General features: G+C 39.1%; 1 protein-coding gene across 3 annotated transcripts in view; it reads right to left on the bottom strand.

Moving 5' to 3' along the window:
- cep120 (centrosomal protein 120kDa) overlaps positions 1-14,745 on the bottom strand; it is a 58,303-nt gene extending 43,558 nt beyond the window's left edge. For 2 of the 3 annotated variants that reach the window (XM_031895599.1, XM_031895601.1), the window contains exons 1-4: positions 14,534-14,745; positions 7,226-7,382; positions 4,954-5,068; positions 1,176-1,317 (exon numbers count right to left, since the gene is read on the bottom strand). In XM_031895599.1, coding sequence (XP_031751459.1) covers positions 1,176-1,317; positions 4,954-5,068; positions 7,226-7,382; positions 14,534-14,579 — 460 coding nt within the window. In that variant the 5' untranslated portion in view covers positions 14,580-14,745. 3 annotated transcript variants of the gene reach the window in all.

Below are 14,745 nucleotides of genomic sequence, written 5' to 3'. Positions count from 1 at the left end.
TTAAGCAATGCTGCACATCAAACAGCTCTAACCTGAACTTTTGCAACTTCCAATAGGTAACAGAAAACATATAGAAAACCTGCTCTCTTCTTCTGACTTGCTTACCCTATTACTCCAGTCAATGTCTGAGTTATTTGAAGACACGCATAATAACAACTTGGCCTAGTTAAGTAGTCTCTTTCATTTATAATATTACCAGGGCTTCATTTTCACTTATACTGGGCGGTTTTTAGCATACATCAATGATAATTTTCTTTGTAGCCTTTATAGGCGAAACCTGTACCCAAGTGGTTCCACCTTATGCCTGGCAATTTCATTAGCGCACAGCTCTAATTCTATTTTAACATACGGGCTAAATCCTTTGCTTTTTAATCCCTTTGTCCTCCCTAAAAAAAATGCAACAATTAAAATTCACAGTCCAGTCACATTTCATATCACCGGGTCTGTGAAGAAGAGACGACAGTAGCCTTGACACAGAGTTGATGAGATTTAAAAAGAAGAGGAAAACAGGCTTATGGTATCAAATACCAAAGTCACGGGGGTCGGGCAGGGTGCTAACAAACAGGCATCCCCAGTGACTTTAGCTTTTCTTGCTCTTTAACACAATACTCTTTTTTCAGGTTGAGTTTTCAATTTGTTACAAGTTGTTAAAATTCAACACAGCCATTAAACCATAGAGCAGTGTTCCCCAACCAGTGGCTCGTGAGCAACATGTTCCTCACCAACCCCTTGGATGTTGCTCCCAGTGGCCTCAAAGCAGGTGCTCATTTTTAAATTCTTGGCTTGGAGGCAAGTTTTGGTTGCATAAAATCCAGAAATCAATGCCATACAGAGCCATCTGTAGGCTGCCATTCCACATAGAGGCTGCCAAATAGCCTATAATAGCCCTTATTGGCACCACCAGGAAATCTTTTATGCTTGTTTTGCTCTCAAACACTTTTTACATTTAAATGTGGCTCACAGGTATAAAAGGTTGGGGATCCCTGCCATAGTGGTACACTGCAAAGTTCACAACCTCTAGTATTTTTATTGTGCCTGAAGCTCAACTCACTTGCCTAATGTCATAGAGAGTTAACACAGAAGTCCTCCATGAGGAAAGTGGCTCCAGAGCTAATTCCATGGCACATTATATCTGGCAACTGGCACAACTAATTTAAATACTGACAAGTTCATACCTTTACTTCTTCTTGGTGGTGCCTCCTTAGCTTTAAAAGTATCAACTGCTGGTTTGTTGTCGGTTTCCAAAGAAATATTAAGCTGTATTTCGGGTTTAAATTTTGTATATTTGCTACTCAGTAATGAATACCATTTTGGTGCCTAAAAACAGAAAAAAGGGAATAAAAGAAAATATTTACATGTCAGTTATTCTAAAATAAAAATAATATCCTACCAACATGCTCAAGTCCTAACTTAATATGCCAAAACAGTAAAAACTTTATCCAAAAACGTTGTTCCTATTTCAAGAAAAAGTGTGTATTGTACAGTAGAGATAAGATTAATATTTGAATTAACAGGCAATATTTTCCTTTGATTTACAGTTTAAAAATTTGTAAGTGAGCATAAGAAGGCCCCATGAATTAGGTAATAATACAGGATACAGCAGCATGTTGTAAACACAGAACATTGCTTCTCAGCATGTTCAAATTCACTGCCATGTATTTGTGCTAACTGCCATACTCCATTTCTCAGCAGGGGCAATAAAGAGCAAGAGTGGTGTTTATTCTGCTTTTAGTCATTAGATACTAAAAAGTAGAAACATTTTATGAAGAATGCTCCTACAGCAGTGCTGTCCAACTGGCGGCCCACGGCCCCCCACCTGTCTGGCTGCTGTGACTACTTACCTTTAAATGGTATCATTTAAATGGTACTGAGATTAACTGCCCCCCAGCATTTCATTATTCACATCTCAGACAGCATTGTGTCACTTTATATACTGCCTGTCCTATGTGTGCCACACTCTGCCTGCCCTATGCTGCCTGTGTGCCATACACTGCCTGCCCTATGCATGCCATACTCTGCCTGCCCTATGCTGCCTGTGTGTGCCATACTCTGCCTGCCCTATGCTGCCTGTGTGTGCCATACTCTGCCTGCCCTATGCTGCCTGTGTGTGCCATACTCTGCCTGCCCTATGCTGCCTGTGTGTGCCATACTCTGCCTGCCCTATGCTGCCTGTGTGTGCCATACTCTGCCTGCCCTATGCTGCCTGTGTGTGCCATACTCTGCCTGCCCTACGCTGCCTGTGTGTGCCATACTCTGCCTGCCCTACGCTGCCTATGTGCCATACTCTGCCTGCCCTACGCTGCCTATGTGCCATACTCTGCCTGCCCTACGCTGCCTATGTGCCATACTCTGCCTGCCCTATGATGCCTGTGTGTGCGCCATACTCTGCCTGCCCTATGCTGCCTGTGTGTGCCATACCCTGCTTGCCCCATGCTGCCTGTGGGAGGTGAACCTGGCAGGGGTTTGTTCTGGGTGTTTGTTAGCATTTGGAAATAGTAATTATATGGTCCAAGGTGTGTAATTACAATTTGGGTGTTGCTGTGCTATATACAGGGAAGGAGAAGGCATATGGATTTAAGGGTGTGTCTTATTATGACATTTTAATTCTTTCACATATGAATGAGGAGTGATATCCCTACAGTGAGCACCAACCATTTGGGTTTTTGCTGTGCTACCAACATTAATGTGGTGATGGGCTTAAAAGCTTTTGTGATACCATGGGTGTGTTTTGAAGTGGGTGTGTTTAAAGATGGGAGTGGTCAAAACCGGCTTCCATTATTGGCCCTCCACCATGAAGACCAGAAAAATTACGGCCCTCTGTACCACAGAAGTTGGACAGCACTGTCCTAGAGGATGAGGAAGTGTGACATAAGATATATTGAGCACAGACATGATTAACAGCAACCCCTGACAGATACCTTGTGAAGCTTTGATTATACAGGTATGGGATCCAGAAACCCATTATCCAGAAAGCTCCGAAATACTGGAACCCCATTTTATGGGCTAGAAATACTGTATTTTATGCAATGATCCTAATGTGTTGCAGTGTCATTGCGCATGCTCAGTGTGCTCTTGGCTGCTGTTAAGAAGCTAAGCTTAGGGATCACTTGAAATCATCTAAGTATTAGTAAGGTTACATCTGTCATACAATGATTACTAGGATTACTAACCAATTCTGATGCAGAATTAACTTTATTCACTACTGTGAGTCTGAAGTAATTAATAATCAGCCTTCATTGTTAATTTTATACTGTGTTTATATAAATTGTGAGTTAACAGCCATTCAAAGCATATGTTTTGAATAAGAACAAAAAACAGGTGGGAATCTTTGGAGGAACAGATCTTCTCCGCTAAGGCCAATGTCATATGGGGCGGGCAATTCGAATGTTTCATTGCCCAAGTGTATTCCAGTGCAGCACGGGGTATTATCGCCTGAAAAACCTAGCTCATGTATTTGAGCAATAATTGCCTGACCCATAATTGTATCAGTGAGTGCAGGCAAGTCACAAAGGAATAAATGAAGGATGATTTACAGAATTGTTGCCTGCATGCTGAGCTGAAAATGCTCAAGAACGAACACAACAAATCACTGTTCAAGGGCTGTGATGTCTTTGGGCTGAAGCACAAAACAGGCATAAAGGACCTGTGACACACACACAAAGAAACCTTAAATTGGCCTCACAATTATTTATCTTCTGTACATAAAACAACCCTTACAGGGGCAGTGCCCTTCCCTTGCGCGGAACATCCTTTTTGCCTATTGTTTAAATCATGAAAGGCCTATAGTTATTCTTTAAAGGAGAAGGAAAGGAGAAACTAATCTATGTAAATACAGCCATTAGCACTCACAGTACTGCTGCACTGAGTCCTCTATTAAAAGAAACACAGGATTTCTTGTCTCTTTTTTGTAAACATGATGTTCCAGTGTCTGACTTCTTCTCTCAGAAACATCCTTAATTCCGTGGCCAGAGTCTGCGCAGCTCTCTCCTGCTCCCCCCACCTCCCACCAGAATGCTAAGAACTCCCTCCCCCTTCCCTTAGCAATGTGTGATCTGAGTTATAAGGGCTAGACTGCAGGAAGGAAGCTGCTATCTTTGAAATCTTTCAATACCTGCCACACTGGTTGTCCAGAGGTTAATAGTAAGGCTGCAACATCTCCTTAATCACTTAGATTTCTCCTGAAACCCACTTGGCCCCATCCCTCAGGAATTTGCTTTGGCTGTTGGCTTGTGGGCATGCTCAGTTGTTCTAATCTCAGATTACTAAACACGCCCCCCCCCAGTCTAGCAGCCAGTAAAGAGATGGCACTGCTGGTTCCCATAGAAACTCAGCGCTAGTTGTCTGCTTCAGTTTTTTTCTCCTGAGCTCAGTTTTACCATTACAGTGCTCAAACAAAGCAGAACTTTTATCAGAGACAGTTCTGCCTGTGTGAGTCTGTATTCTTGATGAAATGTATGCTGAATAAGGGTCTGTGTGTGTATATGCTGTTTGCAGATTTAAATGTATCTGATTATGTATCAGAGGAAAAATGGCCACCGGGTTAAAGCTGCTATTTGCTTGTGGGTGGGGGAGACGTGCCCAACTGATATATATTGTAGGCAAATGTAGGCTTTACATGTCCCTTAAGCAAACGGAGAAAGCTTCTAAAGCTGTTTACTCAGGTATGGTAATGGTTTCTGCTGAATAAATATAGTGTTCTAGGTGGCACTAATGTGGCAAATCTATTGGCAGTAAAAAGCAAAAATGACTTTCCTTCTCCTTTAAGCTAAACCAGTAAATTGAAGCTACTCCTTGCGAGCTCTAGCCCTGGCACAGCCAGGCACTTCCCATTAAACTGGCTGGAAGGTAACATGTGGTGCATTTCTGTCAGCTGAAATATGCTGGCACAAAAAAATGCCCAAAAAGCCATCAGCCTTACAGCTTATAGAATACTTCATAAAATAATGTTATTACTTGTTTCTTTTCTTGCGCAGCTCTTAAGTCTAGCACCACATATCCAACAGATTCCTTAGCAGATGTTAATGTATCTAATGCAAAGCACTGGAGCTTGATAGGGGTTCGCTGCAGCCTACAAAAGAAAGATTTATTGTTAAAGCCAAGAATGTGTTCATCTCTGCATTTTCAACCCACATGTATACAAAACGCATTAAATCTGCTTTTCTTCAAGATTCTTGGATGGAGAAACACAATAACAATTTGTTAAAGGCTTGCTGTGAAAAACTGCCTATGCTTAATTGTGCAATTACAAGGAAAAATCTATTACACAATAAATCATTAAGAAGAATAGGAATGTGGTAATTATTCAGTAATAACCTATTTTATCTCATAAAAGCAGCAAAGAAGCCATTAACCCTTTCACGGCCAGAAAAGGGTTAAAAATGGGTAAATATTCCATTACAGTTGGTGGTGCAACGTTTAGCAAACAGTCCTGCAGTCTGGTGTGTTCTTTAAAAAAGAAAAAAAAAAAAAAAAGTGAGGAGAAGTGCCATATGGGGTAGCAGGTAAGCAACTACATACAATCACTAGGGGGGTGCCCAACAACTTGGCAACCCCCAATTATTTTTAGCATTCTATCTCCTTTAATACATTTAGGTCTTAATCCACTAATGGCAGGCTTCAAAACCAGAGTTTTAGAATACGGTTACCTCCTATGTTGGCCATCCTCACATTCTATTAAACTATGGTAAAAGGTATACTATTACACCTCTTCATTTTTCCTAGTTTAGAGAAGTAGTTATTATTATTATTTAGGCTTTTGGCTGAATTATTAAAAAACAGGAATATAAGGATAATTAAGGCAACTAAAAAAAAATATATACTTTTGCATCTACATTATACTTTTATAAGAATTGTATATGTTTTCTTTTATTGCCCAACTCTTATAGGGAATTATCACCTGGCATGAAAAATGTATGTATGTCTAAATAAATTGTTCCATGTGGTGTTCAGGTTCATATATATACCTGAACATGGTTCACGTTCATACATGGAAAGGTCTTTAGTTACCATCCAAAGTTATCTACAAAAGTAGACAAGTGGCAACAGGATCTCCCTCAGCTTGCCTCATACAATGGGAGCATGTACTTTTCAAGGTGTTATTAGCAGTAGTGCAAGAGAGACCCTGTTAAAGTAGCTTTAGCTTATACCCCATCGGTTACATAAAATATATGCACAATATATTGCACAAGAGTGCCCCAGATGTCAGCATTTCCCAGCTTTTGCATAAGGTATGGACATGTCCAGGAGTACAACACTCCTGGGTTGATGCAATAAGTATACAGGATAGAATGGGAAGTGTACTCCCACTAGGATCCCATAGTAGTATTGTTGCTCAATCAGGTAGAGCAACTGTCACCCCATACAGCGCAAAGGACTCGAATGTCTATATTATGCATGTCTGCTTAAAAGACAATTGCACTACTCTGGACATCGGCCAGGGGGCCAAAAATTATCACATAGAAAGTTATGGTTGAAAAAGCAATCTCCCTATACAGGCTCACATACATGTGCAGAGGATGTCCCCAAAAAGTTTTAAAAGCTTGGGCCCAATGGATAGACCCCGAACCATCCCAGGACCTTTGAACCTATTCTAAAGTGCAGGGTATGCCTATACTGTCCTCTTATCAATCTTCCTCCAAGGTTTAATCGCTACTCACCCAGCTTGACCTAACCTTGATCTATACCTATATGATATCTGTACATGCTTCTGGCATGCTAGAAGCACCTTTATGTATATGTCTGAGACAAGAGACACTGGGTTTACCTTGTGGCCTGTACAATCAAAGTTTTATTCTGTGGTAAAATGTACATTTAGGGAGTAATTTATCAATGGTTGAGTTCGACTTTTTTTCTCGATTAACATTTTTTTGCGCTTAAAAAACTCGAATTCGAGTTATGGTTCGATAACCCAAAAACTCAAATGTTAAATTTCGTCATCTAAAAACTTGTGAGTTTCTATAGAAGTTAACGGGAGTTGTCATAGGCAGTTTGTAAACTCACAAGATCCAAGATATTCAAGTTTTTTTTTTTTTTAAATGAGTTTTCCTTATTAAAAATATGTGAGTTTATTAAATTTAGAAAAACAAACTCAAATTCACAAATTTAAAAACTGATAAATAAGCCCCTTAAAAAATTGTAAAAAACAAAATAGACATAGTGACCCAATGGCAAAGTACTAAAACAGGGGAAAAAATAGTAGCAAAAACATAATGTAAATGTATTTTACCTGTGTTGATGCAGTGTTTTTCTATCAAGTTCCCAGGCTAACTCTGTAGCAAACTGTGGTTGCTCTAGGTGTGGAACTGGATCTGTAGACAACTGTTCACCATCAAACTTGGCATCTACAACAAGCATGTGCCTTGATCGCTTTGGAAAATGTCTGCCTAAAAAACAAAAAATATAGTGAAAAACTATATGCACAGATAGGGAAAAAAATGTTTTTATCACCTTAATTAGTATTTGGAGCATACCCCACTTAACTGATCAAAATGAGGAAACTTTTACTTCATCAGATAATTTGGTTTCTTTGAATCCCATACAGTCAATTGCATTATATTCTGGCCATTTTTTGTTCACTTATGTATGTAGCTATTAAACTCTATTGGGCCTCCTTTTGATGAATAAAATGTTTTTTTAATAAAATAATTAGGGAATAGCTCTATGCCTCAACGTAAAATAAGCATTACGAGAAAAGATGCCAAACTGAAGGGTGATATAGTTCACCTATCAAAGTGAAAAATAATTCACTTCTGTTTAGTATATTTAGCAATTCTCTGCATGTTACTTAGTTTAAAGGCTGAGAAAGTGCTGCTAAGTTTTGTTTTTGACCTCATCATTATAGAAAGCAGTTACATAGTTACATAGGGTTGAAAAAAGACCAGTGTCCATCAAGTTCAACCCATCCAAGTAAACCCAGCACACTTAACCCACACCTACCAATCTATACACTCACATACATACACTATATATACAACCACTAGTACTAACTGTAGATATTAGTATCACAATAGCCTTGGATATTCTGATTGATCAAGAACTCATCCAGGCCCCTCTTAAAGGCATTAACAGAATCTGCCATTACCACATCACTAGGAAGGGCATTCCATAACCTCACTGCCCTCACCGTGAAAAACCACCTACGCTGCTTCAAATGGAAGCTCCTTTCCTCTAATCTAAAGGGGTGACCTCTGGTGCGTTGATTGTTTTTATGGGAAAAAAGAACATCCCCCCATCTGCCTATAATCCCCTCTAATGTACTTGTACAGAGTAATCATGTCCCCTCGCAAGCGCCTCTTTTCCAGAGAAAACAACCCCAACCTTGACAGTCTCACCTCATAGTTTAAATCTTCCATCCCCTTAACCAGTTTAGTTGCACGTCTCTGCACTTTCTCCAGCTCATTAATATCCTTCTTAAGGACTGGAGCCTAAAACTGCACCGCATACTCAAGGTGAGGCCTTACCAGGGACCTATAAAGGGGCAAAATTATGTTCTCATCCCTTGAGTCAATGCCCTTTTTTATACAAGACAGCACTTTATTTGCTGTAGTAGCCACAGAATGACACTGCCTGGCATTAGACAACTTGTTATCAACAAAAACCCCTAGATCCTTCTCCATTAAGGAAACCCCCAACACACTACCATTCAGTAGATAGTTTGCGTTTATATTATTTCTACCAAAATGCATAACTTTGCACTTATCAACATTGAACCTCATTTTCCAGTTTGCTGCCCAGTTATCTAATTTTGTCAAATCGCTCTGCAAAGCGGCAGCATCCTGCATGGAACTTATAGTTTTGCACAATTTAGTGTCATCAGCAAAAATAGAAACAGTACTGTCTATGCCCACCTCCAGGTCATTAATAAACAAGTTAAAAAGCAAAGGACCAAGGACTGACCCCTGCGGTACTCCACTAACCACACTGGTCCAATTAGAAAATGTTCCATTTACAACCACTCTTTGTACTCTATCCTTCAGCCAGTTCTCTATCCAATTACAAATATTATGTTCTAGGCCAATATTCCTTAATTTGATCATTAACCTTCTGTGAGGTACTGTATCAAACGCTTTAGCAAAGTCCAAGTAGATGACATCAACTGCCATTCCAGCATCAAGGTTCCTGCTCACCTCCTCATAAAAGGCGACTAAATTAGTCTGGCAAGATCTGTTACGCATAAAACCATGCTGGCACAAACTAATAGTATTGTGAACTGCAATGTATTCAAGTACCCTATCCCTTATTACCCCTTCCAAAAGATTTCCTACTACTGATGTCAGACTAACAGGCCTATAGTTTTCAGGCTGAGAACGGGATCCCTTTTTAAATAACGGTACAGGTATGGGATCCCTTATCCGGAAACCTGTTATCCAGAAAGTTCCGAATTAGGAAAAGGCTGTCTCCCATAGCCTCCATTATAAGCAAATAATTCTAATTTTTAAAAATGATTTCCCTTTTCTCTGTAATAATATAACAGTGCCTTGTGCTTGATGCACACTAAGATATAATGAATCCTTATTGGAGGCAAAACAAGCCTATTGGATTTATTCAATTTTTGAATGATTTATAGCAGACTTAAGTTATGGAGATCCAAATTACGGAAAGATCCCTTATCCAGAAAACCCCAGGGCCCAGGCATTTTGGATAACAGGTCCCATACATGTGCATGTGGGTCTGTGTGATCACAATACTCCAGACACTGGCTTTAAAGATTACCTGCTAGTTGATAATAATGATTTTGTTGTTATATTTCTAGTCCTTTGATTTTAAAGTGTGGTGATCAAAATGTTATTGTGGTGGCTCATTTACTAAAACTCTAATTTTTCAAAAAAAATGTTAATTGAAATAAATTCATTAACAAAAATGTCTGACATTTATCAAAAAATCTGAAGTGAAAAAGTCGCAGAAAAGTTTTTGATGCAACCTTTGTTTGGCTACTTTTATAGCTAAAAAATCCTAATCAGAAAAAAAGTTAGTTAAATTAGTTAGTAAATGGCCCCCATAGTCTCTAAAATTGACCAGGAATTTGCAGACAAAATAATGCCGGGATATATGATGTCAGAGTAAGAGACAAAAAGTAGCAGAAAACCAGATGCAAAGGCTGGCCTAAGTGAAAAACAAAGCCTTTCGGGAGGCTAGAGTGATATTCAGTGTTAGTTACTGTCTGGAACACAGGGTTAGTGCTGATTACAGTAATCACAGTGATCTGTGTATTTTCAGCAACACTCTTTACATGATACCTATACAGCTCGAGGATTCAAATTCAATTAATCATTCAGAATATCTTTTGTGGAGGATTCAGTATTTTTGGTAATGCCACAATTTATGGATTCTATGCATTTGTAACACATATTTCATTCCAAACACACACAAGTCAAAATTCAGTAGCATTGTATATCTTAATTAATCTTAACTTTCTCACAGTGCTTGTTGAGCACTTTTTAAATTCATGCTAAAATCTGATTTACAGTTTCAGACTGCTGAGAACAGGCTCATCACTTAACAGCACTCCTCTAAGAACTTTTAGAATTCACATTCATCTTCATTTTAAATTGTTTCTGAGCCAACCACAGTTTTATACTGCTAAGCATGATTGGCTCAACAGCTCTCTTGCCCAGAGTGTCAGCCACTCTTTGTCTAGGTATAATCTGGATTCTATTAACCCAAGAATTGCTGACTCCCAGATGTGCCAAAAGCCTGGTAGTAGTAGTAAAGTGCTCAAATACACACTCTGATTAAGTTAACATCAATTATTTTTTTAGGATTAGATCTTCTTAATTGTAAATTGCAAAATTCCCCTTGAAGCACTAAATTATACATCAACCCAATTTTAGGGTTTACAGCTCCTTTAAATTAGAGAATATTTTACATACATGATGTTACAGTCCAAAATATTCTCTTATAAACTGCAGGGAATATTATAAAGAATGTCATACACAGCCTGGAGACATTGAAAAAGAAAACTGTACATTTCTGCCCTACTTCTTTGGTTAGGCTTTAGTTCTCCTTTAAGTGGCAGAATTTTCAAAGTGTGAAATTACAGTTGCTATTGGATTTATAGACGCGTATCAATGGGTAAACATTAGAGTTCACCATTTGATAAAAATACTTCTAAAGATCCCACAGAAATGAATAGAAAGTGGGTGAATTTTTCAGTTAATCCTTGGGTTGCTGACTTTAGGTTGTGCTAAACACCTGCTATTAGCATTCTCAGAAACCGCAAAAAAAAAAAAAAAAAATGTAAATGTCAACATTGCTCAGAAAAGAAACCTTCTAATTCTGCATCAATTGGATTTATATCCTTTTTAAGGCTAATGCCACGCGTAGCGTATTCTTGGCAAGCCAAAAACCGCTTGCCGAGAATACGCTACGTACTCTTTAAAATCCTCCTACCTGTGCTTGTACCCGATAGCATTGAATACACTCGGGTGCACACATATGTAGCCGATACCTGCCTAAAAACGTGAGACTTTGCATTTTTGGCGGATATCGGCTACATGTGCCTGCACCTGAATTCTATAGGCTGCAATGGAGACTTTGATGTTGTCTCTAACAAACCATTTATATCTCAAAAACTATAAGAAAAAAAAATACTAACAAAGTTTCTTTTATATGCTTGGAAAACAATATATTCTTAAGCTTAAGAATGCATTTAGAAACTCTAATTATCACAGGCCTGTCTCTTTTTAAGACAAATAGAACATATGGTCTTAAAACTTTTTTTGTTGTGTTGTTTAGGTAACCTACACCATTTTTTTTTTTTTTTTTTTAAATATGGGTGTTGCATTACATGGGTGTTACACCTTTACATGCAGTGCCCCGCAAAAGTACTCATTAACTGAACAGAGGCAGAGACAGAAAAGAAAGCGATTGGCATATGGTAGAAATGTTCACAACACAGCTTGATAAGCCACTGTGCATGTGCCGGACTTCTGTATTTATCTGCAGAGCATTGATACCATTGGCTACCAACATGATTAATGATATGCAAATTAGTGATGCAGTACAGGACATGCACAGTGCTGCATTGTCCTCACTGATGATGTGTAATCACTGCTGATCTCTGCATTTACAGAATTCCGGGTGGTGTCAGCAACCTCCTAAGCCAGAGGTGGTAACCTTATGGGTTAAACCGTACTTTAATGTACAATATCAAAGCAAAGAGCAAATATGTCTTTTTGCATTGTCCTACAGCTTTGTACAATTTTGCAAAAGACGAATATCTCCTTTAAATCCAATTCTGTGAATTTCTCTATCAGCTTTGCACACTGTTTTGAATTGATTTTGGCCCTTGGTTTCAGGCATATTTGCTCCAGATTGTTCAAATATTCAGATGCTCACCAAACTTCCATAGAGTGTAACAGATTTTCAACTGGATTGAGATCAGGGCTACTTGGTCTCATGTGTAAAGATCATTGTACTACTAAAAGTTCATTTTTCTACAAAGCTTCAGTTTTTACAAGATCGTGGGTGTTAGTTATTAATGCCCCAGATGCAAGATCTAGAATACTAAGGGATGCAAAACACATCCCTTAGGGCTCATTTTCCAAACACTTGCATTTGAGGCATTACACGGTTGATTAAAATCCTAGCTCGGGTATATTTGAAGACTTATATTTGCACTTTTTCAAGACAAAATCCATCAGTGAAATGTAAATTGCTTTGGTGTAAAAACTCATTCACAACATTATACAGTTATAATTTTCTGATGTCATGAGTAGAACCGTACTTACAAGTACAATAGAGTTTGAAAACAGACACAATTTATGGGATGTATATAAAACAACACTACGTATTTACAAGAATAAAGACAATAATATGCTCCTTTACATATTGCTCTTACTGCAAACTCTGGTTATTATTTATATCATAAGTACAGCTTTGTATTGATGTTCTTCCCACTGGAAGCAGCCCCATGTCACATTAGACAGAGCTCCTCATGCAACTCATCCATACCTTGAAGTTTTTGTTTGTGTGGTTACTTGATCTGCATGCAAACAGGTAGCCTACACCTATAGCATATATTTTGTCCAGAAACAGCAGGATCTTGATGACCTTACAGGACAAACTCTGAAGGTAAGCTGCATCTTATATGTCATGTGGCTGTTGTTTTGTCACTGCATTTCATAACAAATCTGAATGAAATACTCAGTGCGAGAAAGTCTTGTGTAATTACATTCTTACACCTGCTTCTAAGCAAATTCTGTTTGCCATCATGCCAGGTTGGCAAGAAAGCACACAAACAAATGGTATACGGGGATTCCTTGGGTTAAGTATCTTGCAGATCTTTTCTATGTTCTAAATTAAGGTGTCAGATCTACACCCAAAAAACAAAATCTGTAGTACCGTGTTAGCCAGTGTCAAAAATAAAAAACAAAACAAATACAAGAGTATTGTAGAAATGATACCTATATTGGCTAACAATAAACATACATTGCAAGCTTTCGGAGCTCTAAGGCCCCTTCATCAGGCAAATGTTAAAGGGGCTTTAGAGCTCCGAAAGCTTGCAATGTATTTTTATTGTTAGCCAATATGGGTATAATTTTACAATACTCTTGTATTTGTATTTTTTTATTATTTTAGAGCTACACCCCACACACTCTGCAAAGGGAAACCTGCAACCAACTGCAGTAAAAAGAGCTGGGAATTCTCACCTTAGCATATCTGACCAAAGGGATCCTCATCTGAGATTATTTGCCATAGGCAGTGGGTTTTTCCAATCAAACAAAGAGTTAAGGTGGCCATACACACACCGATAATATCGTACGAAACCTCGTTTCGTACGATATTCGGTGCGTGTATGGTATGTCGGCGAGTCGACCGATATCGCAGGAAGCTGCTGATATCGGCAGACTCGCCGATCGGACCAGTTTGAAAATTTTGATCAGGCGCCATAGAAGGCGCCTGACCAAAATCTCCCTTCAGCGCTGAATCGGCAGAAGGAGGTAGAAATCCTATTGTTTCTACCTCCTTACCTGCCGATTCAGCCCTGAATGGTGTGTGGCGGATCTGACGATATTTCGTGCAACCATCATCAGATCGCCACGTGTGTGGCCAGCTTTAGTGGTACCCTGCGAGTAGAGTTACCTTGTGCTAGAACTGATACTTAATGACAATGTTATACATAGGGCAAACTTCATACACTTGGGGAGATGGCAACATCCTGAAATCATAACACCTAAGTAAAACAAATATATCTCACAAGTTCAAAAGTACAATGATCCATATAAAACAACTCGTATGAAGAAACAATGTCCTTATAAACAGAGCATAGTGACCCGATGTGGCTCACACTGAAATGAAAGCCTAATGTATAACGCTCAGGGAAAACACAATTTTCGGATCAGTATGTGGAGCGGACTGCCTATACCTTCACTGTGATCTTATGCTGCACTTGGCTTTTGCCTGCATGTGTGGAACCTATAACACTGGTTGGTATATATATGTCATACGCCCTAAACATAACCCATAACCAAAATATATTTTCGGCCTGTTTCGGAGTAAGAAAAGTGCATGCATGTCAGTGATAGTTTTTTACCTTCTAGGATGGACACCACGATGAGCTGGTCAGACTTGTAGCCCATTTCCGTGCGACTCTGGGGACAGTACAAGCTGCACTATAAGCCGATAACTGTTGAGACGCAGCTACAGGCTACGTTCCATCTGACTGTCCCTGTACAGCAGAACACAACCCACCCCCGCCAGTATCCAATTCTTTGCCGCCTCAGTCTAAAATCCAAACAGCGGAAG

This window comes from Xenopus tropicalis, chromosome 1, assembly GCF_000004195.4.
Source record: "Xenopus tropicalis strain Nigerian chromosome 1, UCB_Xtro_10.0, whole genome shotgun sequence".
Classification (NCBI taxonomy): Eukaryota; Metazoa; Chordata; class Amphibia; order Anura; family Pipidae; genus Xenopus; species Xenopus tropicalis.
The sequence above is the reverse complement of the archived record's forward strand: the minus strand, read 5'-3'. Positions and strand labels throughout refer to the sequence as shown.